Here is a 27,260-nt window from a genome sequence, read left to right as displayed (position 1 = left end):
CTCATTGTCTTCCCTTAGCTGTGACAGAATACAGGAGTAGAGAGCACTTAGGGCTACGTAAAAGGTACTCACACTATAAGATCTCCAGTCAACCTGACCAGCGAGAGGAGGGTGTGCTTCAGCGAAGCAGCCAGGGGCAGACTCTGGCCACAAAGAGTCCCCAGGTGAGCGGCCTGCACAGCACTGATGTAACTCTCAGAAGGGATGGTGTCATTGGCAAAGGCATTGCGCTGAAAGGAGGCAAAGCAGACATCAACAGATAGACCATCTATCTCCCAGGACCAAATTCTTACGTGAGAAAAAATAAACCATGATGACATAACCGAAGACCCCATTGAGATTTACAGACAATGACTCTGTTCAGTATACACTCTTATTCATCCTGGGAAGGAAAGTGGGGTGGAGTAAAGGAAACAGTTAACAAATTTTAATTAGCACAAAGTCGAGTTAAAATTTAAAAGTTAAAGTTAAGCTAAGGGCTTCCGCAGTGGCGCAGTGGTTGAGAGTCCGCCTGCAGATGCAGGGGACACGGGTTCGTGCCCCGGTCCGGGAAGATCCCACATGCCGTGGAGCAGCTGGGCCCGTGAGCCATGGCCGCTGAGCCTGCACATCCGGAGCCTGTGCTCCGGGAGAGGCCACAACAGTGGGAGGCCCGCGAACCGCAAAAAAAAAAAAAAAAGTTAAGCTAAAATTTAGTTAGTACATAGTTAAGATACCCAATACCACTTTTCAAATAATTAGAATGTATTATATTTAACATTAAAACTATGTTTGTTTGCCTCTAGTAACTGAGAAAGATCTGGATTTTACAATGCATCTGGGTCCACATTATAAATATCTTAATTATCCTTGCACTATAGCTCTGGGTGATGTAAACAGAGGTCACGATTACAAAGCAGGGATAACTAGATTGTAACACTTGGCTTTTCCAAAGAACTGTAATAACGCAATAATCTGTTAATAGAGGTAATCTGAGTAGAGCACACAGAAAGATCAAGGAAACTAACAGAGGACTCAACAGCCTTCCAAAAGCCTAGAGAACTTAAAAGCTACCCCATAAAATTATGTATGACAAAAGGAGCAGGCTCTTGACATATAACCTAAAAAGGAAAGGAAACGGTTAACATTTACTGAGAACTCATGTCACAGATAATGTGCTAAGCACTTTACATTTAATATCCTTAATCTTTACATCCCAGTATTTAGCAGATGAAGAAACTGAGGCTCCTAGTAGTTGACCCTTAAGTACCACAGGGGTTAGGGGTGCTGACTGTGCAGTCAAAAAGCCATTTACAACTTTATAGTCAGCCCCCCATATGTGCAGTTCCACAGCCACAGATTCAACCAACCACAGATCATTTAGTACTGCAGTCCATATTTAGTGAAAAAAATCATGTGTAAGTGGACCCATGCTGTTCAACCCTGTATTGTTCAAGGGTCCACTGTAATAAAGCAGTTATTCTATAACCCAGTAACAGACTTCTTATTCTTAGCAAAATGATCATATGAGTACCATTTGAGTAATTCAAGGCCTTGATTATTGATTCAGCCATAGCAAGTACTACTGCAGCATATTAAGATCTCTTGGTAGCTAGTTTAAGCCTAAAGAGTAAGAAGAGAACACAGAAACAGAACAGTGCTCCTAATTTCTACTCCTGGGAACAGACAGACGCTCACCCAGGATCCAATGTTTGGAAACTCATTGGTGTTGATGTTGTTCCAGGATTCACACACAGCCTGCACCGAAGATGGTAAATTCTGAACCAGTGTTGGACCTGGAGGAGACAGAAAGGACAAGGAGTCATCGTAAGAGAGAAAGAATGACACGCAGCATTTTAAAAGCCAAGCCCAAATGCAGAGAGAAACACACCACAGCCCGGGCTGTCAAAATAATTACTAAGATAGCTTAGATGGATATTTATTTCAGTAGCAGCACTATGTCCAAGAACTTGCTAATTGCTTAACAGCTAACAATCTCAATTGTAAGGTTTTCATTTCCCATTGTATTCACTTTCTAACCTTGCAAGTAAAGAAGACAACTGAATAAAAGATGCAAAGTGAGAGCAAGTCACTACAAGTCACTATGAAACATCTAGACCTTCTATGAATAGGTATCACTTTGATCTCTTTTCTACTTAACACAAATCTTGAGGGCAGGGATCATTAATGCACATTAAGAACAGTATTCAAAGAAGTAATGGAATTAAATTTCTAAAAGTGAGAATATCTGAACATTAAAACGGTCCCTGAAGCTTGAAATTCAGGAATACACAAATGCCTGTAAATTTTAAAGGGTAACTATTGCACTTAACTCCAATCCTGCTCAAGACCTTTTGATTCCCCAAACTAAATTTCGATTAGATCATTCCGAACACAAGGAAGAAGTTCTCCCAAGCACTAAGCGGTAGCTTGCTAGTTTTCCTAATCTCTATAAATGAAAAGAACAAAGGTCTTTGCCAACAGTGAAATAGCCTAATGCCTTGGAATCAAGTTATCTTGGTTTGGATCCCAGCTCTGCCACTTGCAAGATGTAGGATTTGGGCAAATAACTTCTCTAAGCCTCAATTTCCTAATGAGTAATGGGGGATAATAACAAAACTTACCTAATAAGGTTACTGTGAAGATCAAAACAGATAAACCTATGTCAATGCTTGACACTCAGAAAGATTCCAATAAATGATAAATGCAGTAGACAGGTAGAAAGGGAGAAAAATAGCACTACTAGTCATACTAGTGTTAGCAGTCTTATTCAAAAGCACATTCACTTACCCAGAGTGTTCGCCTTGCACCTACTAGAGCCAATAGCCAAAACAGCAGCAAAGCCATGCAATTTCTCCTGGGAAGGTTTTTCAGTGGATCCCTCCTCATTAAAGTTCTGCAGCAAGTAGGCTCTGGAGAAAAAAATAGGGGGTTATGTCAAAGCTGAAGGAATCTAGTGCCATTTTGGTTAGGAAAAACTAACCCTAGACAAATCGAAAAACCTTTATCTCAGTTGGGTCTCCTAAGAATTACAATGGGTAATTGTTTCCCAAAGAATATGCCATCCTCTGAAATGCTTACAAAACTCAATTTCCAGGACATATCTACCACACTCTTCCTGGCCTCAGAAGACTGGCAATGTATATATTAAAGGCTCTGAGAAGTATTATTTTTTCTTTTTTAAAAAAAGCACTTCCTAAACTTATTTGCCAGGAACATGTATTAACAGCTCAGTTTAGAAAGTCTTAGCCTGATGGGCCAGATTAGAGCCTAGACACTCTCAGAGGGCAGTGACTCGGTCAGCTTTGCTACCACTGTACCCCCAACACCTAGAAAAGTACTTGACATGTAGCAAACACTCTCACTTGTCATTCAAGTTTATTGCTCATATTCGTTCAAAAATTTTGCCTCAAGCAATAGTCCTCTGTCTACTGCAAAGCGTTCACACTAAGACATTAGTTAAGTTTTACAACGATCTAAGTCCCTTTCACCATCAACGCCCCATAAAACAGGAACTGAACAGTGAAATCCTACAGGGACCAGATAAAGTAAATGAGCTTAAAGGGGCCCAGTGAGAATGGCTAACGAGAAGCAGCCAGTCCTTAGCTGCAGTTTGTCACTGTCAGGTGGGAAGACACGCCCAGTTTTGCCAGTTCTTCCAAAGGAAGAAAAACCAGAAATCTTGACTTGTGAATAAATTCCCGATTTTTATAAATGAGTTCTAAAATATTTAAACATCATGCAGAATAAACAAAGCAAGTCTACAGGGTGTGTAATTTGCAATCTTTATTACAGAAAGGGCTGGGTTTCAAAATACTCTCTAGGGGATTTCCCTGGTAGTGCAGTAGTTAAGACTCTGTGCTCCCAATGCAGGGGGCCCGGGTTCGATCCTGGTCAGGGAACTAGACCCCACATGCATGCTGCAACTAAGAGTTCGCACGCCACAACTAAGGAGCCCACCTGCCGCAACTAAGACCCGGCGCAACCAAATAAATAAATGAGTATTTTTTAAAAATACTCTCTAACTCATTAAGAAAATTTTTTCTCTACCTACATACCATGAAATTTAAAGAGCTTCATCTTAGTAAATAACAGAAATGATAGTGTTTGGAAAAATTACATTATCTTTCTTTGCACCCTACAAAAAAATGCTAGAAAATATTTAAAGATGAAAGTAAACCACCCAAGCATCTGCATTCCCCCATCCCCGACATCTCTGGGCAGGCAGCCCATCACACCTAGTGAATGATGCGTAGGTGTCAATGAGCTGCAGTGTGGCTGGAAGCAGGTTCTTGGTGATCTCAGATGACTTATGAGGATCGGTCTCGGCAGCCATCTTAGAAAAATGTTCATCCAGAGAGACCTGGACCTTCGAGATAGCAGCATCGAGGGTGTAGATGGACTGCAGACTGGGAACTTCATGGAGCTGCAAGATGGTGGTACAGTCGATGCTACAGAAGGACGAGATCTTTAAAGATACACAAGATATTAATTAGTTGTAGCAAAAAAAAACTGTGGCATAAGTCAAGTTCTATCATTATGGACCCCCAACTTCCATACCTGTCGAGCAAAGTATTCCTCTACAATTTCAACGTCGTATTTCACTGAGCTGCACTTGCTTGATGCCAGTTCTAGGAGAGAACCAGCATGTTCAGCCTTCATTCCCTGTTTGATAAGGTGGTCCTATTTACAGCAAGAAAAAAGTGTTCAGGAGATCAATACAGACAGTGTCTAAGGCTTTCATTAGCCTTAAATTTAAAAGTTCCTAGAATTAGAGTATGTTGGCTTTGAATACTCCATAGCAGCAAGCCTTGTGGTACCTTTATCCAGTTGACATAGGAGCTGATCCGGAGGCGGGAAGACCACCGCAGAGTGTGTAGGATGTCACATTCACTCATCTCTGGTGAGTTCACGGCCAGCTGGTTCATGTAAGTCTTTGATGGTGGCAAAATCCCTAGAATCCTCCAGAGTATCAGGAAGTAATATTGAAGGGCACAGGCCTCCTGAAAGAAGCAAAAAGAGCAATCACAGAGGTAGAAGCTTTTGGTATTGCCTCAACAGCTCCCTAACTGTAAGAATTGTTCCAAATTCAATTTTCAAAGCAGAACTGGGTGGAGTCCCAACCTTCAACTGAGATTTGGCTCTCAAGTCTGCTCACCAGGTCTTTCTAGAGAATACACCCGAAGCAGAAAATGGTAAAACGCACATTTTATATCTATATAAAACTTGTTCCATATTCTGCACATTTCACAGGCCAAGAAAGCAATTCTGAGACAACTTTGGCTCCCCAGTAATTCACCAAGTAACTGAAAGAGAGCAAGACATTCTCCTCAGCACGCCCGCAATCAGCTGGCCCTTTCTGTGGCCTTAACTGCTGTTATGAGCTCTACAGGCACGAGACACATTCACAGGACCACAGGAAAAGCTCAAGTGTGAGGCTTTCAATATCATACAACAACCAGCATTCACAGGAGGTACAGAACTTAGGAGACGCTTACTCTCAAAGTCACATTCTTCTAAGTGTTAGCAAAAAAATGCAAAAATGATAAAAAATTATCTCTAAGGTGAACATAACCACCCAAACTAGACAGAAATAATGAAGTATCTAGTCAGTTTTGCAAACAGATATCCAATAAACTGCTAGATGCCAGAAGGAAATTTCTGGTAGACTGCTACCCAATCATCAAACATATCCCAAACTCTTCTTAATTAGCCCAGGTTTCCACGGTCTTACCAGGGCTGTTACATTCTTGTTTTCCTTTCTCCTGACTGTATCAAGCTGGGATCCAGCCGCCAGCAGGGATGTCAGTGCAATGTAGAGCTCATCATACTTGACAAGCTTGGAGTAAAGAACATCACATGCCTAATTTCAAGAAAAAAAGACAATCGTGTTTTCTTATTTTTTGAAGTATCTTTTTCCTACTACCCATACACTGCCACTTAAACTCAGGATTGGCAAAATAGCTCACTCCAAGGATAGTTGCTAATTGCTCGTTGCAGCATGATCCCCACTTAGGGGCCAACTCAGTTTATGGATTATTGTGAGCACACAAGTGCAGGCTTTAGAATGAGGCAACTAGTTTGTCCATTAAAATAGCTGCATGTGAAAATGCTAACAGAGATAGTCTTCAGGAATAAGGTATCAGAGGTGTCAACCGCCAGGAAGGACATCCCCTACCGCCAAACTGGAGCCCAGTGAATAAATCTCAAAACCACACTTTCCTTTTAGAATAAACTCAAATCCTAATACAGACCAAATTCCCTCATTACAGAAAGTTAAGTCATTCCCTTTCCCCTGACAGACTCATTTTGGTGGAGAACACCTAACCAACATGGAAAATGGGATTTTTAAATTCCTGGTACCACAGAATCAAGTCGGTTCAAAGCATCCTCTGAGGCTTCTGGCGACAGGACACAGTAGAATCTGGGTTGCGGGACAGCATCTGAAAAGCAATGTGCTTACTGAAAGAATGGTTTCATTCTCAAGTCTAACAATATGAAACATAAAACTAGGAAAACACTTTGGACCAGGGTTTCCCAACCTTGGCACTACACATTGACACTCTGGGCCAGATCATTCTCTGCTGTGGGAAACTGTCCTATGTTTAGCACCATCCTGCCTTCTATCCATTGATTGCCAGTAGCACCCTCCCAGTTGTGACAACCAAATGTCTCCAGACATGGCCCCAGGGCCCCTTTGGGGATGGGGAGCACAATCATCCCCAGTTGAAAACTTCTGCTCTGGGAGTGAACTTCTGCTCTATAATCATCAAGTTAATCAACAAACTTGATGATTGTATCAAACTTGTATCATTAGACTGACTGCCTTAAACTTAAATGCTGTTTCCCCAATATCAAAGGGACTAACTACTAAGAGATTCCAATGATAATAAATTCATACTAGAGCTTGATGAACGTTTCCACCAAATACACTTTACATCTAACAATCCTCAGATGAAAGCGAACACATGCTAAAATGAACACAAGAGGCACCTTCTGAAAAGTATGGACCACTGCTACGTGAGAAACACTGGAGAGAATGTCACAGCTCCCACTGTCTGAAGACCCTGACCCAAAGAAATTAGCCTGTGGGTTAGAACCATGTCCCTAAGGGAAAATTAATTCAATCACCCAGTGTGGCAGGAATACATATACTGCACTCTATGGCCAGAGGATTCCTAATTCTCATGTCTCAATGTTTTTTGCTTTTAAATAGATGCAGGATATGCGAGAGTCTGTTTCCGCAAGAGTTTTGAATCTCTAGGTATCTGCCACCCACAGGAAGGAGACTAAACCGATGACCAAAGATCCTCAAGGATGCCCCAAGCTCCAAATTCAACCCCTCCAATGAAAATCAGCAAGTCAGTTTTTTATTGACAATCTTCTTTCTGACCTGATGAAAAATGCTTAGACCAGTTTTCTTCTACTTCTTTGAACCCATGATAGAGAGGAGTGGTCGCCCGGCGGCTGTTGCTGTCCTGGGATCCATTCACCCACCCAAAAGGCGGACTAAGCAGGTTATGTTGCACCTTTTAAAACACAAATGCTCAAATTAAGAAAGATACACAGTCATCATTCTGCTTCTCACTCCAGGCTTGACATTAGATCGGTACAGCAAAGTTTGGGAAACTTATAAACCAAAACAAAATTTTAGATTTTACTGTGACTTCTTTTGGGAAACATCTTTTTGCTGGAGTATAAAGGGAATAGTGCTCAATGAAACATCTGAAGAAACGCTGAATTCTTAAGTGGCCCTTCCATCCTCATTTTGGATCCCTGCAACAAAGGAGTTTACTAACCCATAAAATCTACTGCTCGACCATCATTCAACCGCTAGTAAATACTAACTGAGGCCCGACACACATGGCACTGTGCTCGACACAGGTAAAGTGGAGTAGTTCAAAGAAGGACACCTGTGAACAGAGCCTATGAGCCAATTTTAACAAATGCATCAAATCAAATAATCTACATTTATCGCTTCTGGCTAAACATATACTGTGGGTGCAAAGACACAAGTCCCAGGGGTCACCTAAGGCTAATCAAACACACCGCAATGAACACCTAAACCCTAAAGTGAGCAGGTCATTTTGGTTTGGAGCATGGTAACCTGAGAATAACTACGCTCTCACAGCTGTAAAGCAAAGAAGAACGTGTTCATCTGTACCTGCTCAAACAGATACACAGGGGCTTTAGAGTACTGATGGAGCAGATAATCAAAGATCAAAAGCAGGCGAGCCAGGATGAGAGGCACAGAGCGCGTCTGGGCATCCATGTTGGCACTCAACTCCTGGATGATCTGCACAAAAAGGGTCAATATGTCCCGCCGGCCTTTCTCAGAGAAGTTGTGGAAAATGAGGAGAAGCAGCTGCAGGTGTTCTACATTCAAATCTTCCGTCTCACCGGGCACCACCCCTTGCAAGGCATTCTGCTTCATTGTTGACAAAAACCTACCACAGAGGAAAGGAGAACATGTCTGGTAAGGAAAAGTCAGAACATCCCCCAAGAGTGACAATGTCCAATGCCGGAAGAGTCCAACTTCTTAAATTAAGATAACGAATTAAGGAAGACAAGAAGCTACATGTAATGAGAAGATAAAAACTAAATCTTGGCTACAAAAAAGCCAGATTTGGCCACAAACACATTTTCAAGACCCTTCGGCAACATTAACCGCGGCCACAGTGGTGGTAACCCCCACGCTGCCTTTCCTGACAATTCTGAAAAGAATTACAAGTTCTCCAAAAAGCAGCTTTTTTTTTTAAATTAAGAAATCCGGGCAGATAGAAGCAATTCAGTTACTTTTTCCCTATGATTTGATTCTATAGTTTAATTCTCGTTTTGAGAATTTATACTACAGGTTAAAAATCACTGCATGATAACAGGCAAAATTAACTCCATGCACTTAAAAAGCAATGAAAAAACTGTACTATTCAGAGAATTTGTGAGAAAAGCTTTTATGCAAAAAAGGAATGAATGTAGCCAACTATTTCCACTGCCTTTGGCTATTAGGAAAGAGATTTGTATTTTAATAAGGGTTTCGCTCCCCATCTCCCCCTGGCCCCCACCTTCCGGCCTTTTTGCAAGATTCCACCAGGAAAAATATAGTGCATATCTGGCATTCAAGGGGGTTTACAATTTCTCAAATCCAGCATTAGAGCTATTTGATCCTAGAATGGTGAAGAGGAAAACAAAGCCGTTTAGGAAAACAAAACTGCTTTGAAGACTCCCAACCATGTAAACAAAAATGGCAAATATAGGTCCATCTAAAGAGGATTTAGATGATTAATGTGAGCTTCCCCCAAGTAAAAAAATTCTTTAAAAGTTGTCCAAAAAAGACTGCAAGTCACTCTAAGTGGTTTCACGTTGAAAGCAAAATAACCAAAGACAGAGTTGGCTTCCCTGTTCCCTCTCTTTCCAAAAAAACCAGGTCAGGATAAAATTGGTTACGTTCAGGATTCAGGTTCTATCTCATAATTGCAACCAAATCCCCCATGTGCTAAAGGAAGATTCTATTTCCAGACTGTAGTTTATATACTTCTGTTTCTTAAACAGCACAACTCCTCTCAAATCCCATCGGAAACACACTCCTCCACCCTTGCCACTTTAAATTTATCATCAGAGTACCATCCCAGAGCCACAGATGAACTACAAATAAGTCAAACAAATTTTAAAAAGCAGCCTTCTCCGTGGGGCTTCTATTTAAGCTACCTTACCTGTCCCAAACTTTAAGGCATTCAGGGACGTCAGGGTCACCTTGAGCACCGGCTTTATGTTGCCAGATGAGCAGGAGGCGTGAAAGCACAGACAGGCTTTGAGGATGAATGTACAAGGGCCAAGGGCCCTCAGAAAAAGGAGCCACTCCCAGCTGCTGCAACAGTGTATTCTAACATGAAAGACATACAAGAGACCATTAGGGAAAAAGGCAGGGGATGAAGTCAACAGGTTACTAATGCTCTCTAATGTTACTTTTTAACACTGAAAGGAATACTTTAAAGAAAGGAAGACACAGAAATTCAAATTCAGAAGCAGTTTGCAAAAGGTCATTCACACATGAGGAAAATATAAAGGAAAAATTACTAATCTAACCCCATTAACAACTATAGTTAATTAGTGTCAGAAATGGGGTTCCCAAAAAGGAGACGTGCATGGAGACAGCAGAATCATGATAAGTTTCCAATGGATACTGTGCCTTTGAAAGAAAACTTCAACAACTGCAATAGCTAACATTTTTCTTTTATAATCAGTTACATGCCACAAACAACAATCCAAAGGGGGATTTCCAACAACTTATAAGTCCAACAACTTCTATTAATAGTATTAGCAGAGAAATTTTGCCTCTAAGATATCAAGGCATCTAGAATTAATCAGGGTTGTCTTTGCCTCCAGTTGTGGCATGTCTTTCAAATGAGCTTTACTTTCAGCTTAGTTACCTAAGCTGCAACTTATCTCCTCAAATACACACACAAGCTGAGCAGGATGCCAATGGAAAACCAGACAAAAGCCTGCTTTCTCACTTGGCTTCAGAAAACACAAATCACGGTTACCTCAGGATACAGGATAAATTTTGAAGTCTGCCAAATTAAATTATATTCTTATAAAACATCCCAGCGAGGGACTTCCCTGGTGGTGCAGTGGTTAAGAATCTGCCTGCCAAGGCAGGGGACACGGGTCTGAGCCCTGGTCCAGGAAGCTCTCACATACCGCGGAGCAACTAAGCCCATGCGCCACAACTACTGAGCCTGCGCTCTAGAGCCCACGAGCCCCAACTACTGAAGCCCACGTGACTAGAGCCCGTGCTCCGCAACAAGAGAAGGCACCGCAATGAGAAGCCCGTGCACCGCAACAGAGTAGCCCCCGCTCACCACAACCAGAGAAAGCCCGCACGCAGCAAGGAAGACCCAATGCAGACAAAAATTAAAAAATAAATAAATGTATTAAAAAAAAAAAATCCTAGAGGACCCTATTCCTGGAAGGCATTCAAAAAGTCACAGATATCGTGAGTAGTTCCCAGGTAATGGGGGGTTACCATAGGCTAACTGTTGCACAGAGACCGTCACACTAAATGCTCAGAGCTACAGCGTCAGGGGTGTGCGCCACTTCACTGATACGGAAAACAGAGCTCAGAGTGGCTTAAGAACATGACCAAAGCCACAAGATTACCAAGTGACCAAGCAAGGTTTATCTCTAAAACCTACATTCTTCATCACTATGCTCAACACAGCCATAATGACTAACTTCTCAATTCCTGACTCAAGAAAACAATTCAAAAAAAAAAAAAAAACATGCCTGAGCTATATCAGAAGTGTTAACTGGAGCATTACTATAATAATAAAAAAATCAAATCAAGGGACATGCAGCCATAATGGTGGCAACTGTAAAGACCAAGGTAAACAAAAAAACATACTCTATATATATTACATTACATATATAATAGTAAAATTTGAAAAAGCAGAAACCAAGGGACATATCAATGTTCTGATAATAACTGTAAAACTATGCCACTATACAGACAGGGACTAGAAGGAAACATGGAAAAATTAAAATCATGAATTTCGTGGAAGGATTATGATTAATGTATATTCCTTATAAAGTTATTTACACACTTTTTTAAGTGAGTTTTTGTTTCATGTCAGTTATTTGTGTCTTTAGGTCAGTTTATTTAGGCCTCAGAACCTTAAGAAACGAGCTAACATTCCTCTGGAACCTATTTTTCCCTACCACTCAAACTCTTATTAGCGCTAAGGAAGAACTGACTTCTGAAGTAGTGAAACTGAGCCACAGCACAGCAAAACCCTGGCCTGACCCATTCCTTGCCACCCTCCGGCTACTTTTCCTCCCCTCCTCAATGCTGGCATTCCTGAGGTTTCAGCCTCAGCCTTCATCGCTCTTGCTATCCCCAATCCATCTCATTGTATCTCATCACTTCAACAATGGCCTCTTAATGGATAATCCCCAAAGCTGCATTATCAATGTTAATTTCTTAACTCCTAAATTTCAGACTCACATTTCCAACTATTTTCTAGACATCTTCATCCCACTGGCACCTCAAAATGTCATCATATTTAATGATATTTTCTTCAATAGTAGTAATGGTGACTATTTATTTAAACTAAAAACACTGATAATATATAAACTGTTTTTCTCATTTGATTGAAAGGGCTATAAAATTCAACATACTGACAAAGGAAACAATATAATCACACAGATGATGCCTCTGCTAATTGCCTTCAGCTTACTCCTTCTTTAAAGGAGAGCCTCACACTCAGGTATACAGTTTTCCTGACCGCACGATGACTCTATGGCTAGCCTACTAAATGGGACTAAAAGTCATGTTGAAGAGCTGACACTGACCTGTTTGCTTTTATAAACAGAGAGAAAATGGCAAATTGTGCCTCATGTACCTGAAGAACCCAAAGGATCATTCTGAGAAAATGTGAACTAAACAAGTGACCCTTGAGAATTTAAGTTGGTGCAGCCACTGTAGAAAACAGTATGGAGGTTCCCCGGAAAACTAAAAATAGAATTACCATATGATCCTACTCCTGGGCATATATCCAGACAAAACTATAATTCAAAAAGATACATGCACCCCTACGTTCACAGCAGCACTATTCACAGTAGCCAAGAGATGGAAACAACTTAAATGTCCACCGACAGATGAATGGATAAAGAAGCTGTGCTACACATATACAATGGAATACTACTCAGCCATAAAAATGAATGAAATAATGCCATTTGCAGCAACATGGATGCAACTAGAGATTATCATACTATGTGAAGTAAGTCAAAAAGAGAACACCACATACCATATGATATCACTTATATGTGGAATCTAAAATATGACACAAATGAACCTATCTATGAAACAGAATCACGGACATAGAGAACAGAGTGGTGGCTGCCAAGGGGGAGGAGGTTGGGGGAGGGATGAAGTGGGAGGCTGGGGTTAGCAGATGTAAGCTTTTATATATAGAATGGGTAAACAACAAGGTCCTACTCTATAGTACAGAAAACTATATTCAATCTTACGATAAACCATAATGGAAAAGAATATAAAAAAAAGAATGTATATATGTGTATAACTGAATCACTCTGCTGTACAGCAGTAATTAACACAACACTGTAAATCAACTATACTTCAATTTAAAGAAAATATTTTTTAAAGAAACCTGAAAAAGTAAATAAATGTGACCCATGAGTAAATACAATCTCTGAGTTGACTTAAACCTAGAAGAATGAACCACTGAGTATTCAGTATCACTCCATCTACCCCCAAACCAACTCTCCTTCTTGACCTCCCTATTTCTATTAAAGACAACAGCATCCTTCTAGTCTCATTTGGGTTTCAAGGGTTTTAAATTTAGGCAATATCTTGAATTCCTTCCTTTCCTTGTCCTTCACCTCATTCGAATAATTTCCCATGATCTCTACAATAGGTCCTTTATCCACACCCTATCTCCCCTCTTTCTCATGATCCCATGCTAACTCAAGTCATCTTTATTTCTTCAGGCCCTGTAACAGTACCCGGCATATAGTTAAGTGTCAATGAATACTTATTTATGAACCTGGATCACCACAGTAATAGTATTATTAAGTTATTATAATGTTATATACAATGTTAAATATAATATTAAGTAATAATAGTAACAAAATACATTTTACTGTCAAATATATTTTGTTGCACTGTCTGTGTCTTGCAACCTAAGTCAGGCACCTTGGCTAAGGCAGCTTTGCACATTACTCCAAAGAAACAATATCCAAGGTAGGGGAACTCAACAGCAGACAGATTACACTGACTATCCTTCATAGCAATGAAATGTGGGGGAACAATTTAAAGTTCCATGTTTGGAAATGGACTGAAAAAGGATATCTGAGGATTTCCTCTGCAGAGTCAGTAGCTATAGGCAGCCAGGTTGCATGTCCACACAAGGTCTGTAATTATTTTTAAATGCTAAAGAGGGCAATATCATTACAGGAGTCTTAAGAATCCTATTCTCTAGAGAAAAATATTTCTTCCCCATTATTTGGACAAGTTTAGACAAGAAAAGGCCAAATCTATGAACTTTGGAACCTCCCTCCTTGCTCAAATCTGGGCAAGCAGCTGATAATTTTGGCAGGACGCCCTGACCCTATAGTCTGAGAAGGTACTGCAGGCAATATACTAACTGAAGCATTTCCTTCTCTTCACCTTAGACAGGTCAACAACTTTTCTACTCTATATATTCCCTTTCCTGCCAAAAAAAATTTTTTCATGTAACAGTAGGTAAGTATAAATAGATTTTATAATTATCTTTTTTTTTTTCTTTAGTAGTACGCAGGCCTCTCACTGTTGTGGCCTCTCCCGTTGCGGAGCACAGGCTCCGCACGCGCAGGCCCAGTGGCCATGGCTCACGGGCCCAGCCACTCCGCAGCATGTGGGATCTTCCCGGACCGGGGCACGAACCCGTGTCCCCTGCATCGGCAGGCGGACTCTCAACCACTGCGCCACCAGGGAAGCCCTATAATTATCTTTTTAAACAACAAAAGAAATGTTTAAGAATTTCTCAAATAGCTCGGGATTGTGAGAATCAATTTTAACCTCTTGAAACAGGTTCCTGGATTTTGTCCCTTTGGCAGCAAGTGCAAGCCCCTGAATTGTGTTTTGATTCTGAGAATCCACTGAAATAATCTTAAGAGTAACAAAAAAATTTTCAAAACAATCTTAGGGCAAATTATTGGAGATTTACCAAATTAAATTCTACCGGGGTTGATGGGGGGGCGAGAGGGTGAGTGGTCACAGTATCTAGGAATCTGCAGTTTTAAAAAATTCCCCAGGAATCCTTATATACACTAAAGATTGAGAACCACTAACTTTGACCACGTTATTATCAGACTATGACGTCGCCAAATGTTGGGAGAGAATATGAATCCACGTATCCCTGACGCACTACTGGTGAGAGTAAAACATGGTGCAGCTTCTACAGAGAGCAGTCTGGCATTATCTGCTTAAGGTCACACACTCCACAACCTGTCAATTCTACTCCAACTTATATTCCCAAGAGACTCACTTGTAACAGGGTACACACAGGGGACACGTACAAGAAAGATCATAGCAATAAAACCTGACTGACACAACCCAAATGTCCATCAGCAGGAGCAGAAGGGAGATGAATAAATTGGTATAGTCACAAACACGATGGAATATCATATAGCAGTCAAAACAAAAACTACGAAATATGCAACAGTAAAGATGAATTCTGGCAATAAAGTACTAAACAATATTAAGTGAAAAAAATTACACAGAACATGATGTCATTGCTAAAAACAGTCAATTTTAAAGTATTCCTTAAATGCAAAAACAAATACATATATGAAACTAATGAAATGAGGAATTTAAGATTTAGGATTCCAGATATCCACTACTTCAGTGAGGAAAGAAAGCCACAATGTTTAGACAACCACAATCAAGATCCTAGACTTTATTTTGGTGGTGGGTTTGCAAGTAAGAGCGTATATGAGAGCATCCATCTCCTGTAATTTGGTTGATCCTTTAAGACACGTGTTTTAATTTACCTTTCTTAGATTACTAACGATGCTGAACGTTTCCTATGTTTGTTGGCCATTCTTTTTTTTTTTTTTATAAAATGCTCTGTTGTCTATTTACTTTTGTACTAGCATAGTCATCAGGAGTTGTTTTTGTTGTTTTTCCTTTTCTTTAAGCTTACTAAGTGACTCAGGGATAAAGGACACATTTTTTTTTTCTCGAAATGATCCTAATTAAGGCAGAGGGATATACTAGGATAGTCTCTCAACACTCTTTGCAGGGAGGGGATCCCATGATAAACTTTTCCTTAGCAATAGAAACAAGTGCAGCCTACTGAGTACAGATGTAGAGAGCTCTTGGCCTAAACAGTTGTAGCGCACACAAACCTGCAGGTTAGGTGACTGAAGGTCAGAAGTTACCAGAGAGTGGTTGAAGTGATAGAGAGCGGCAGCAAACTCTTCATCTGAGGCGCCTTGAAGACAAATGGAAAAACCAATTATTCAAGCATCTAACTGCTGCATCGCACCATGCTGCCAACAGTCAAACACCACTAGGAAAAAATCCACCAGGCACATATCCTGTCTACTGACCCTTGAGTCCATCTTTGTCCACCTCCTTAATGATACTGGCCAGGGTGGCCATATGGTGTTCTGAAAGAGATACACTCAGATAGTTTCGGATAAAATTATTCCGAGAGTTCAGCATGGAAGAGGTGATGAAGTTCAAAATGTTGGAAGCCAGACCTAAGAACTAAAAAGAACACAGAAAAGCTCATTGCAGGTTCATAAGCCCAGAGCTCCTACAAATCCTGAATACAAACAGAAAATAAAATATGCCCATAGGTCTCATGCAATAAACACAATGAATTAAAAAATCAGATTTTAAATCACCTACAGTGGGACCAAGTTATAATAGTCTCTCCCATGTGATTCTACTAGTTACAGAAAAGGGTATGCCGATTTAATACAATAGACTTCAGGTAATATTGCATGACAGGATTTCCAAAGAGATTAACTCTTTTATTTCATTCTTCTAAGGTCCTGTATTTGTCCAGCTCTAAGATATTATTGATATATTCAATTCTGAAGCCTATATTGTCATTATACATGCTTGGAATTCCCAGTTCTTTATTTCTCTATTAAAATGAAATTTCCATCCACGTCCTTGACTAGACTAAGCTGTATGAAAGCAAAGACTGTATATGCCTTGTTTACTGACAGAGCTTCAGAAGAGGGGCTGCTGACACACAGTACATCATTAATAAATACCGGCTGAACAAATAGTTAGCAGTCACGATGTACCAGACCTAGGCTAAGGGCTCTTTAATTCTTCACAACACTCTTAGAAGAGGTACAATCACTCCCATACAACAGGAGACAAAACTGAGGCTTGGAGAAATTCAGTTTCTTGCCCAAAGTCATAAAGCCAGTAAGGGGTAGATTCTATCTAACTCCAAAGACTATGTTACTAACCCTCAATAAGAGAAGCAACACCAAGAGCATAAGAGTTATTTAATCAAATATAATCAATACATTTATGTCCTAAGTAAAAATATCTTTAAACATTAGTTATCCAACCTACAAAATGTTTTTGTTCAAATGATCTGCTTTTCACACCCCTTCTCCCCATTTCTCCCTCCCCCTTAACCTCAGAAATCCACTCTTACCAACTCAGGATCTTTGCGGCTAGCCAAAATGTTGCCCTTCTCACCAGAGGCCTGCTTACTGGGGCTTTTAACTCGAGGTGAGCTCTCCAGCGGAGGGGGTGGGGGAGGAGGCGGAGGTGCCACTTTCTCTTTACTGGGGGAGATGGTCTCTTCAAACCACTGCCCCAGAATAGGCTCACTGTCATCATCTAACAGGGAAAGAGAAATGTAACAAAAACAACACGTTTTTTAAAAATTTTTAGTACATCTGCTTTGTAAAAGTGCCTGAGTCAAAAGGAACACAAGGTTTGTAGATCATGGTGGTAGTTACACTGCTGCATAAACTTGTCAAAACTCATCTAAATGTATATGCAAAATGGGAGTATTTTATTGTATGTAAATTATACCTCAATAAAACCAGTAATTTTTTAAAAGGAACCCAATGGAGGAAGAGAAACCACCTCATTTTATTTCACCGGCAAGCCAAACATTCTCAGTAGCAGAGTTTTACTTGTCTACCAACTGTAAGCCCCCAGACAGAATCGTACCTTTGGCAATTCTGTACACTGCTCCCACAAACCTGGTTAGAAAGAATCTGAGATATTTATCTTATTCAGTCCCTCTCCAAACCAAGGCAGGAGGGAATGTTGGTGTTGCCCTGTCGTTCACCACAGCAGTCTGGCATTTCTTTCTCTATGTTTCCCCAAGCCACACATCTATGACGTCAGCCAAATCCAACACCTCACATACAGCCTTCCTTTTGAGTTTCACTGGGAAAGCTCAGAGCAGAGTTCCCAAAATGAGTCAGCACAAAAAGAAATATGAACAACTGAGGTGTATTCTGATTGCGGAGGGAAAGCAACGAAAAGCAATCTGGGCTTTGCTGACGGCAGTTTTAATCACTCATCTTCAACAGCTCCGCTTACTCTTGAATAACATGTCGCCTTTAAGTGCACATGCAGTCAAGATCCATGCCGGGCAGGTGAAAGCAAACAGTGACTAGGAAGCTACAGGAAGCTAGCTCCTAGGGACACTTGCTGCTGCACCCTATAGCTTCTCCCCTGGGAGACAGCAAAGAGGGGCGTCTACCTTGGCTGCTGTCCTCCTCCGTGCTGCTGAAGTCATCCTCGTAGTAGGTGTTTGAGTCAGTAGAGGCGCTGGCGTCGCTGCTCATAGAGCCCTTCCTCTGACGCTGCAGGACACATGCCTAGGAAAATAGCGAGGTTTCTGTAATTGATGATCACAAAAATGAAGCCATCCTACCTCGTCCCATTTGCCACATGAAAAGTCTTCTCCGTGTCTTCTTTTCTCTAAATCCAAGAAGTATTTCTCCTAATAGCTACCTCCAGGACTCTCATAGCCTTATCCTATAGAAGCACTCCAAAACCAGAGATCTGGACCAGAACTGAAAAAGGAACGTTTCCATAGTGTCCTCCATGTTTTTGCTTCAGCATGCCCACTGTCACAAATCACCAAGTAGCCATATGGACCACAGTGCTGATAACCAACAACTAATTCAAATGTCTGAAACCATTTAAGAGTTCTTCTCATCTTCAAAACCATTACCACAAATTATGACTTTATAAAGATCATGGCATACAGTCAGTCTCATTCATTTTGAGGAGGTTATATGAGAAGATCTTCCAAATTATCAATGGCATGACCCCACCCACCTTTCTGTAGGAAGTTGAGAGTAATGTCAACAGCAGGTTTGTCAGTGGGACAGAGTCTATCAGCCGTTGAATCCTCTGTATGGAGGTACTCTGGGCCATAATGCTCAGGACAGCAGGGGGACCATCTGCCTCCCAACCCTGAAGGTAACGACATGAAAAGAGAATTAAGGTCAGGACTTGGCAGGAAATGACCACCTGATCTGATGGCTCAAGCGAGCTTAGCCAGAAGGGGAGCCAACAGTCAATATGCTGGTTCTGAAGACAAGCCCTCACCTTGTGCAGAGCCTCCACCTGCAGGTCTTGAAAGAGAGACGTCAACAGCTTGACGGCATGGTTTGCCAATATTACTGAGAGCACCCCAAATCCCTGATGCCTACACAAAGCAAAAAGGAAACACAAACGTTAACAACTCACAACAAATTACAATTTCAGAAACCACAGATCTTGCCATTTTGAGGTCCTACACCCACTTCAGAATCTATGGACCTTTCTCCAGGGGGAAAAAAAAAATTGCAAAAACACATAAAATTTGCATATAATTTCAGAAGCTCACAACCTCCCTGAAGCCCATCTACACACTGCCTAAAGATCCACAGGCTTCAGTTGAAGAACTTCAGGACTAGAAGAAGTTCTTCCAGATCCATGAAATTTTGGAATTTAAACTATCAATTCAAAGCTATTGGGTCATGTGAAGACACTAATATTTAAATGTTGGTTGAATCTTTAAAAAGTCATTCTTTTGAGAAGAAAAGGTTAAAAATCAGCAACTTTTACAAAATATCTGGACACAAACCAAAGAGAATAAAAACAAAGGTTTACATTAAATCTGAGTAAAACTTTCTCTTTCTCTCCAAACGACCACACGACAAAGGGTTAGTATATCTAATATACAATGAGCTCATGTAAATCAATAAGAAAGGACAAATACCAAAGAGAAAACTGGGGCAAAGGATATAGACAGTGTGAAAATGATCACAATCACACTAGTAACCAACGAAATACAAATAAGAGCTATACAGTAATATCTTTCTCCTCAGATTAGCAAACATGAAGATTAATGACTCCCACTGTCAAACAGGACCTGGGGAAGAGGCATTTGCACGCACAACAGCTAGGAATGTATATCAGAGCAGTTTAGCAAAACATTTCAAATTTTTAAGTAAGTATATCCTTTGTCCTAAGAATTACACTTCTAGAAATTTACCCCAAGGGGATAACTGAACAAGTTCACAAAGATTTATGTTTTAGAAGGTTTATCAAAGGACAGTTTATCAAAACAAGAAATTTGGAGCACACTAAATAAGTGTTCAATAAGTTAATTAGTTAACTATGGTGTATTTATACGGTAGAATACCATCAGTCATTATAAACATAGAATCTATAATCGTATCTATAATCGTATCGTAGACTGCAAACACGTCTATGATATTTTGTAACAGTGATCCTATTTTCATAAACATGTACATTTAACATGTGAGCACAGAAAAATGTCTGGAAGAACGTTTACCAATTTGGGTGGCAGAATTTCGGGCAATTTTTTTCCTTTCTTATGGTTTGCAACCTACACAATGTATTTGCATTCTTTTAAGTCTCAAGACACTACAGCCATTTTTCAAATGTTTCTGCTACTTCTAAGGATATACCTTTTGGCATTTTCCCATTTCCCTTTATAATACCAAGCATGCAGATGCTCAAATATCACAAACTACTGTTCTCCCTGGAACATAATTACCTCCCTATTTTGCTTAGTGTCTACTTCCTACCATCCTAATGTCTATTTCAGATTTCAGCTCAGTAACACTTCCTCAGGGAAGCCTGCCTTGATTTCTCTAACCAGGTCAAAAGTCCCTATTATAATACTCTCTAGATACAATGTGACATGTATCTGCATGAATAACTTCTTGTCTCTTCGGAATGTGTCTATTTTTTTTTATTCATCACAGCATTCCAGAACTAACACAGAGCCTGGAATAGAGAAAGTAGTGAATAATTTGCTGAATGAGGTCCAGAATGCGACTTCCTCCTTGAACTCCAGACTCACATACACAAGTGCTTACTCAACATCTCACAGAAAGATCTGCCAGTCCTCTCAAAAGCAGCATGGCCCAGATTAAGTTCAGTTCTTCGACTTCCTGCCATCCAATCTACTCATAAACTGGTGTGCCCTATCTCAGTAAATTACACAACCCAGGTACTCATGCCACAAAATTCTGATGTCGTATTTTTCACACTCAACCTCCAAGCCACCAGCAAATCCTGTCAGCTGTACCTTCAAAACATCCCAATATGACCTTTTCTCCCTGCCTTTACTACCACCCACTCCGAGTCCCCTCATCGCTCGTGCGGAGTAAGGCTTGAGCCTCCTAACTGTTCTCTCTCCTCGTCTTACGATCCCGCAGTGTATTCTCTATAGGACAGCTGGGTTCTCCGGTCACTAATAATTCATATCACGTCACTCCCCCCATCACAAACTCTCTAACACCTACAGATTACACTTGGCCCTAGGTGACCTGGCCCTGGCTACCTCTCTGAGAGAATTTTCTACCACTCTCCCACGATTTCTCTATTCTAGACCTACTGACCTTGCTGAGCCTTAAAAATGCCAGTCATAGTTCCACCTCAAAACCTGAACAATTCTACCCCAAATAGTTGCATGGCTCATCTGTCACTTCACTTCTACACCTTGTTCTCAGAGCCCTTTCCTGACCGTGCTAACTAAAATACTAGCCCCTGACACTCCCTAACTCCTTGTTCTGGCTTATTTTTCTTCACAACACTCATATATGATAATCTATTATGAACTTACTAGTATGTTTGTTCACTGTTGCTCCAGTTAGAAAATAAACTCTATAAAGGCAAGGAGATTGCTTTGATTAGTGCTCTATCCTCAATGGCTGGATAGAGCCTAGTGGTATATGGTAGGGACTGAAAAAAATAAATAAAATCCAGAAATGCCTAGGCTCAGGGCTTCCCTGGTGGCGCAGTGGTTGAGAGTCCGCCTGCCCCGGTCCAGGAAAATCCCACATGCCGCGGAGCAGCTAGGCCCGTGAGCCATGGCCGCTGAGCCTGCGCGTCCGGAGCCTGTGCTCCGCAATGGGAGAGGCCACACAGTGAGAGGCCCACGTACCGCAAAAAAAAAAAAAAAAAAAGAAGAAATGCCTAGGCTTAGAAAATAAAACCTTGAACAACACAGAAGTCACATCTCTAACTTCTTTCCTGGCAAGCAAGGGTTTCTGTCCAGACTTCATCAAAACAGTAGTAAATGTTTCAGGAAGCAAGCCAGGAGGACCTGACAGAATCCTCACTTTACAGGTTAAACACACAAGTGAGTAACCAACCCCAAGTCAAACAAGCCCATTTTACAAAATAGAAGCATTTTTTTTCTGATTTGAACCTCACAGAAGTCCTAAAATATGTATTACACAGATGTTTTCTCCCTCTTATAGAGAAGGAAACAAGATTGGAGAGAATGAGTGATTTACCCAAAATCATACAGCTATGATGTAGAGACAGTAAACTATGATCATCCTCTTAGTAGTTACATTCAATTGGATGGAGGCAAATTTTTCTATTGCTGTGGAGATGAGAGGAGTTAACACTAGCTCCCCATCAATATAAAATGGCAGGAAAACAAAACCTGAGCGGCAGTCAAGGGGACACATACCCTTTTCCAGGCCCCAGCTTTGGAGAGCCCACTCCCTCCTTTGTACGAGAAAGGATGTCTCTGACCCGGAGAGCAGCCAGCGGATCTTTCTCTTTCCCCTTATCAGCCAAGGCAGTAGGACTGAGGTTCAATATGAGGAAAAGGCTGTTTAACAAACACCAGGCACCCAGCAATTGGAAGTTCTGATAGTGCTATTGAAAAAGGCACAAAAAATATATATAAACAGAGATCTTACAGGCTACGTACCTTACAGACTAGATATAAGACAGGAATATAGCAGAGACTTCTTACCTCACCACCAGCCCGGCGGGAACTGCTGATCGCTTGTCCAATCATGTCATAGATTTCAAGCTGTCCAATATCAAACATACACAAAAATCTGAGCAAGGTGACACAGTTCATTACAAATGCTAAATCCTACCCAAAGCAATTTAGCTTGAAGACACCAATATCCTCAAGCCACTTCCAATGACAGAATTCCATCACACCTTCCTTGACCTTCATAAGATGTTGACTCCATCTTTTCATTCAGCTCACATGTCACCTTCTCAGAGGCGTCCCCTCCACCCAATCTAAAGCAGCACACCCAGCACCACATCAGATCACTTTCTATCACATTTGTTCATCCAATCCACGTATCACTATCTGAAACTGTCTTGTGTCTATCATATGCCTCCACTGCAAGTACACTGACACAGTACAGTAAGCCCTTATATATATTTGCTGATTGAATGACTCATCTTTCACAAAGTCCACTGCCACCACAAAGTTGCAGTGTTTCCTGCAGAGCCAACCAATCTGCCAAATAAACAAGCTAAAGGCCTACCTCTTAGACCTACTACCCAAGGGGAAGGGGTATGGAGAGCACTCCACATCCTTCCCTCTAAAAAGAAAGAAAGTGGAACTGGCCATATTCCCTTATTTGAATAATCAAGGTTCCGTGTCCCCAGAGGCGTAGCTTACACATTTTTGGACAATTGTAGCTGCATCACTCTCATAGTCGTCTTCTTTGGAGCTCGTGGACCCTGTCCGCACTTGCTGGGCACTACCCACGTGAAGGATGGCCATGCAAGTCGCCACACTCACACCTGAAAAAGAGATACACACATTCCAAGAACGTGAAACACAAAAACACAGCCCACCTACAAGCAATTCCATGATTTGATTACTGAAAGTAAATTCCATAAGGGCAAGACTAAACACAGTGTTACCATACAATCCAACAATCGCACTCCTAGGTATTTACCCAAATGAGCTGAAAACTTCCATCCACACAAACACCTGTACACAAATATTTACTGTAGCTTTAGTCATAACTGCCAACAAATGGAAGCAATTAAGATGTCCTTTGATAGGTGAATCAGTGAACAAGCTGTGGTATATCAATACAAGGAATATTACTCATCGGTAAAGAGATGAGCTTCCAAGCCACAAAAAGACATAGAGGACCCTTAAATGCATGCAGCTGGCCCTCCACATCCCCAGTTCCACATCTGGAGATGCAGCTAGTGGAATCGGTGGATGCTGAATCTGCAGATGCTGAGGCTGACTGTACTACACCATTTTATACAAGGGACTTCGAGCATCTGTGGATTTTTGTATCCAGGGGGGGTCCTGAAACCCCCCGCCCCCTGCAAGCAAAAGGAGCCTGTCTGAAAAGGCTACATACTACATAGTTGATTCTAACTATGACATTCTGGAAAAGATAACTGTGGAGACAGTAAAAGATCAGTGGATTCTAGGGACTGGCGTTAAGGGTAGGGGAGAAGGACCACTAGGTGGAACACAGGGAATTTGGAGGGCAGTGAAAATATTCTTATGACACAACGATGATGGTTACATGACATTATGCATTTGTCAAAACCCAGAGAACTGTACAACACAAAAAAGGAACCCTAACATAGTAAACTATGGACCTCAGTTAATAATAATGTATCAATATTAGTTCATCAATTACAACAAATGTATCCTATTAATGCAATTGTTAACAATAAGGGAAACTGTATATAACGGAGAAAGAGTATACGGGAACTCTGTACAAACTGCTCAATTTTTCTGCAAACTTAAAACTGCTTTAAAAATGAAATTATTAATTTTAAAATATTTTTAAAATTTTTAAGATGATGGAAAAAAAACAATCCCACGCTTAGTATTTCTCAAAGACATCAAGGCCAAATTCCTTTCTTTAAATCAAATTCCAAGTGACCAAATTTCAATAACAATCCAAATCTGGGCTCTTTAAACAACTAAGAATTTTTAGGCGGGATCCCCGACCAGGGATTGAACAGGTGCCCTCAGCAGTGAGAGTGCAGAGTCCTAACCGCTGGACCGCCAGGGAAGTCCCTTAACAACTAGGAATTTTTTTTTTTTTTTTTTTTTGCGTTACACGGGCCTCTCACTGTTGTGGCCTCTCCCGTTGCGGAGCACAGGCTCCGGACACGCAGGCTCAGCCGCTCCACGGCATGTGGGATCTTCCCGGACCGGGGCACGAACCCGCGTCCCCTGCATCGGCAGGCAGACTCTCAACCACTGCGCCACCAGGGAAGCCCACAACTAAGAATTTTTAAGGACTCTTTAATCCTGATCAACTAAGTACACTGAGATCCATGTGATATTCAAGAAATTCCCTGAAAATTGAAATTAATAAACCTCAAATTTAAAAATGCAAAAATCAAAGATAGAGAACTAGGAATAAACACTGGAAGTGGGCTTGGAGAGAGCGCCTGCTCACACACTGCCTTAGCTTTCCATTCCCACTGCCGCTGCTCTCGCTCAGGCCCTTCACCTGTCTTGCCCAAATGACCACAAACTCCTCCTAGCAGATCTTCCAGCCTGGTACTACTGCTTCAATGTGCTCCTAAAGTATAGCTCAGATCATAGCACACTTCAAAATCTTTAATGGTCTCTACTGTCTACAGGATATGGTCCAAATGACTTAGACTGCATTTCTAAGCCCTCTGTGATTGGGCTGTACTTTCTTTCCAGCTGTCCAACACCCACTAATCACACACAGTCACACACACACACACACACACACACACACACACACACACACACACGCACACAATGTTCCCCCAAATTCCAGGATACTCTTGGTCCTGCTTTTGCCTCTGCCTAGGGATAGCCAAACTGAAATCCAACCTGCCCTGCAAGATACATCAACAGAACTCCTTTGTGAATACTGCCTTCCCCAATTGAAAGTGCGTTTATCTTTATAGTCCTGTTTACACACAGATGTTTATAATAAAGTCATTCAAAGAATGTAGGGAGATGATTAACCTCAGCAATTTCTTGGTGCTCCCAAGGTCAGGTTTCCAAGGCTGTTCATATCCTCACTCACAGAACCCAGTAAACATCGAAAATTGTTATGTCTCCCAAGACATACCAGGACTATGGTATTTAAAACCAAGGATCAGTAATTTGGGTTAAAAAGCCACTGTAACAATAACTTAAAAGAGAGTAAACACCAGTTGTCAGGCCCCACTTCCAAGGCAGCATAATCAACAGGAAGGGAGGGGATTTTGCGGCAGCATGAAGAATAACTGTCGTTGCATTTATCAATATAAACAGATACCACCTGTTCTATGAATCCTTCCTCAAATCTGCTCCCATAGCAAGACTCAATTCTCCCTTCTCTGTGTGCCCATAATATTCTATACTTCTCTTATCACCTTTATCATCTCCTGTTTTATATTACACTCTGTGGTCCTATCTATCTTCCATTGCTCGAGTAGAGGCTCCTTGAGGGCAGGGATTACATACTGCTCATCTCAATATCCCAAAAGCACTTGGAATTTTGCTTTCAAACAGCAGACACTTAACGTGTGCGCACACTATGAAATCAAATATCCACATAACACAATGGCAGCAGTTGAATAAGCGAATTTACAAGACTCCTATTGAGACCTCATTTCATCTAGATGAGATATTTAGATGATCCTTGGGGGAAGGGTCTAAGTAAAGGGGGAGAGAGTACTCAGAAGGATCTCATGGTTTCCAGAAAGTGTAACTGTCCTTGGCTGAGAAAATGAGATCAGATATAACAACTTCTCACCTGCATACAAACAACTTAGGCTGAGGACTGTCACATCTTGCAGACGAGAAGGATTGAGAGGTTCCAACACAGGTAGAGAAAGGGTATCCAATGCCATGGTTACATCAATCACCAGTGAATGAAAACTGGAATACAAGAGAAGGTTAACAAAAGTGTCTCTTTGAGTCACTTGCTTCTATAATCTGATAGTTAAAGAAAGTCGGCATGCCATAAAAACTAACCAGTTTCTCTCTTGAGAGCAGCATTAAAACGCAAAGCATATGCACCCTGGGGCACCTTACCCATTACGAACAGCAGTGGCATCTGCTACTGTTGCAGGCATGATGAAGAAGGAATTGGCCAACACTGCATCTTGAAACCGATTGATGTAGCGTAGGAAATAGGGCAGGTTTAAACACACACGCAGTAGCTTCTCTGAGCCACCTGAATTAATGAAAAAGCTCAACCTTACAAACAGGCCTCTGCTGCTTGATTTTCTTCCACTTAAGGAATTTCTGAAAGCAGAGAAACCACCTTTCTGATGACAATTAAGAGTCTCACCAAGCTCCTGAAGACTAGCCACATTCTGAGCTATGAACACATTCTTGGTTTTGATAGCAGAGGCTTGATCTGTGGATGACTGCTCATCATTTTCTCCTTCCGCCTGAAGAGAAACAAAGGATGTGAAAGGCCCATCAAGATACTGTCATCTGTTGACTGCTGTCCTCAAGTTCAGAATAGAACCA

General features: G+C 41.1%; 1 protein-coding gene across 7 annotated transcripts in view; it reads right to left on the bottom strand.

Moving 5' to 3' along the window:
- The window catches only part of UBR4 (ubiquitin protein ligase E3 component n-recognin 4), a 127,894-nt gene that overhangs the window by 90,497 nt on the left and 10,137 nt on the right, over nucleotides 1–27,260 (bottom strand). For all 7 annotated transcript variants that reach the window (XM_033842279.2, XM_033842298.2, XM_033842300.2 and 4 more), the window contains exons 6-28: nucleotides 27,076–27,178; nucleotides 26,817–26,958; nucleotides 26,536–26,660; nucleotides 23,445–23,569; nucleotides 22,773–22,832; nucleotides 22,482–22,672; nucleotides 19,091–19,190; nucleotides 18,818–18,955; nucleotides 18,234–18,351; nucleotides 17,166–17,353; nucleotides 16,090–16,249; nucleotides 15,886–15,971; nucleotides 9,690–9,859; nucleotides 8,144–8,426; nucleotides 7,373–7,508; nucleotides 6,343–6,422; nucleotides 5,714–5,842; nucleotides 4,800–4,982; nucleotides 4,540–4,662; nucleotides 4,218–4,447; nucleotides 2,770–2,891; nucleotides 1,678–1,775; nucleotides 73–230 (exon numbers count right to left, since the gene is read on the bottom strand). In XM_033842279.2, coding sequence (XP_033698170.1) covers nucleotides 73–230; nucleotides 1,678–1,775; nucleotides 2,770–2,891; nucleotides 4,218–4,447; nucleotides 4,540–4,662; nucleotides 4,800–4,982; nucleotides 5,714–5,842; nucleotides 6,343–6,422; nucleotides 7,373–7,508; nucleotides 8,144–8,426; nucleotides 9,690–9,859; nucleotides 15,886–15,971; nucleotides 16,090–16,249; nucleotides 17,166–17,353; nucleotides 18,234–18,351; nucleotides 18,818–18,955; nucleotides 19,091–19,190; nucleotides 22,482–22,672; nucleotides 22,773–22,832; nucleotides 23,445–23,569; nucleotides 26,536–26,660; nucleotides 26,817–26,958; nucleotides 27,076–27,178 — 3,248 coding nt within the window. The remainder of the gene's footprint in view (nucleotides 1–72; nucleotides 231–1,677; nucleotides 1,776–2,769; nucleotides 2,892–4,217; nucleotides 4,448–4,539; nucleotides 4,663–4,799; nucleotides 4,983–5,713; nucleotides 5,843–6,342; nucleotides 6,423–7,372; nucleotides 7,509–8,143; nucleotides 8,427–9,689; nucleotides 9,860–15,885; nucleotides 15,972–16,089; nucleotides 16,250–17,165; nucleotides 17,354–18,233; nucleotides 18,352–18,817; nucleotides 18,956–19,090; nucleotides 19,191–22,481; nucleotides 22,673–22,772; nucleotides 22,833–23,444; nucleotides 23,570–26,535; nucleotides 26,661–26,816; nucleotides 26,959–27,075; nucleotides 27,179–27,260) is intronic.

The sequence above is a fragment of the Tursiops truncatus genome, chromosome 1 (assembly GCF_011762595.2).
Source record: "Tursiops truncatus isolate mTurTru1 chromosome 1, mTurTru1.mat.Y, whole genome shotgun sequence".
Lineage (NCBI taxonomy): Eukaryota > Metazoa > Chordata > Mammalia > Artiodactyla > Delphinidae > Tursiops > Tursiops truncatus.
This window is presented reverse-complemented; position numbering and strand designations above follow the sequence as displayed.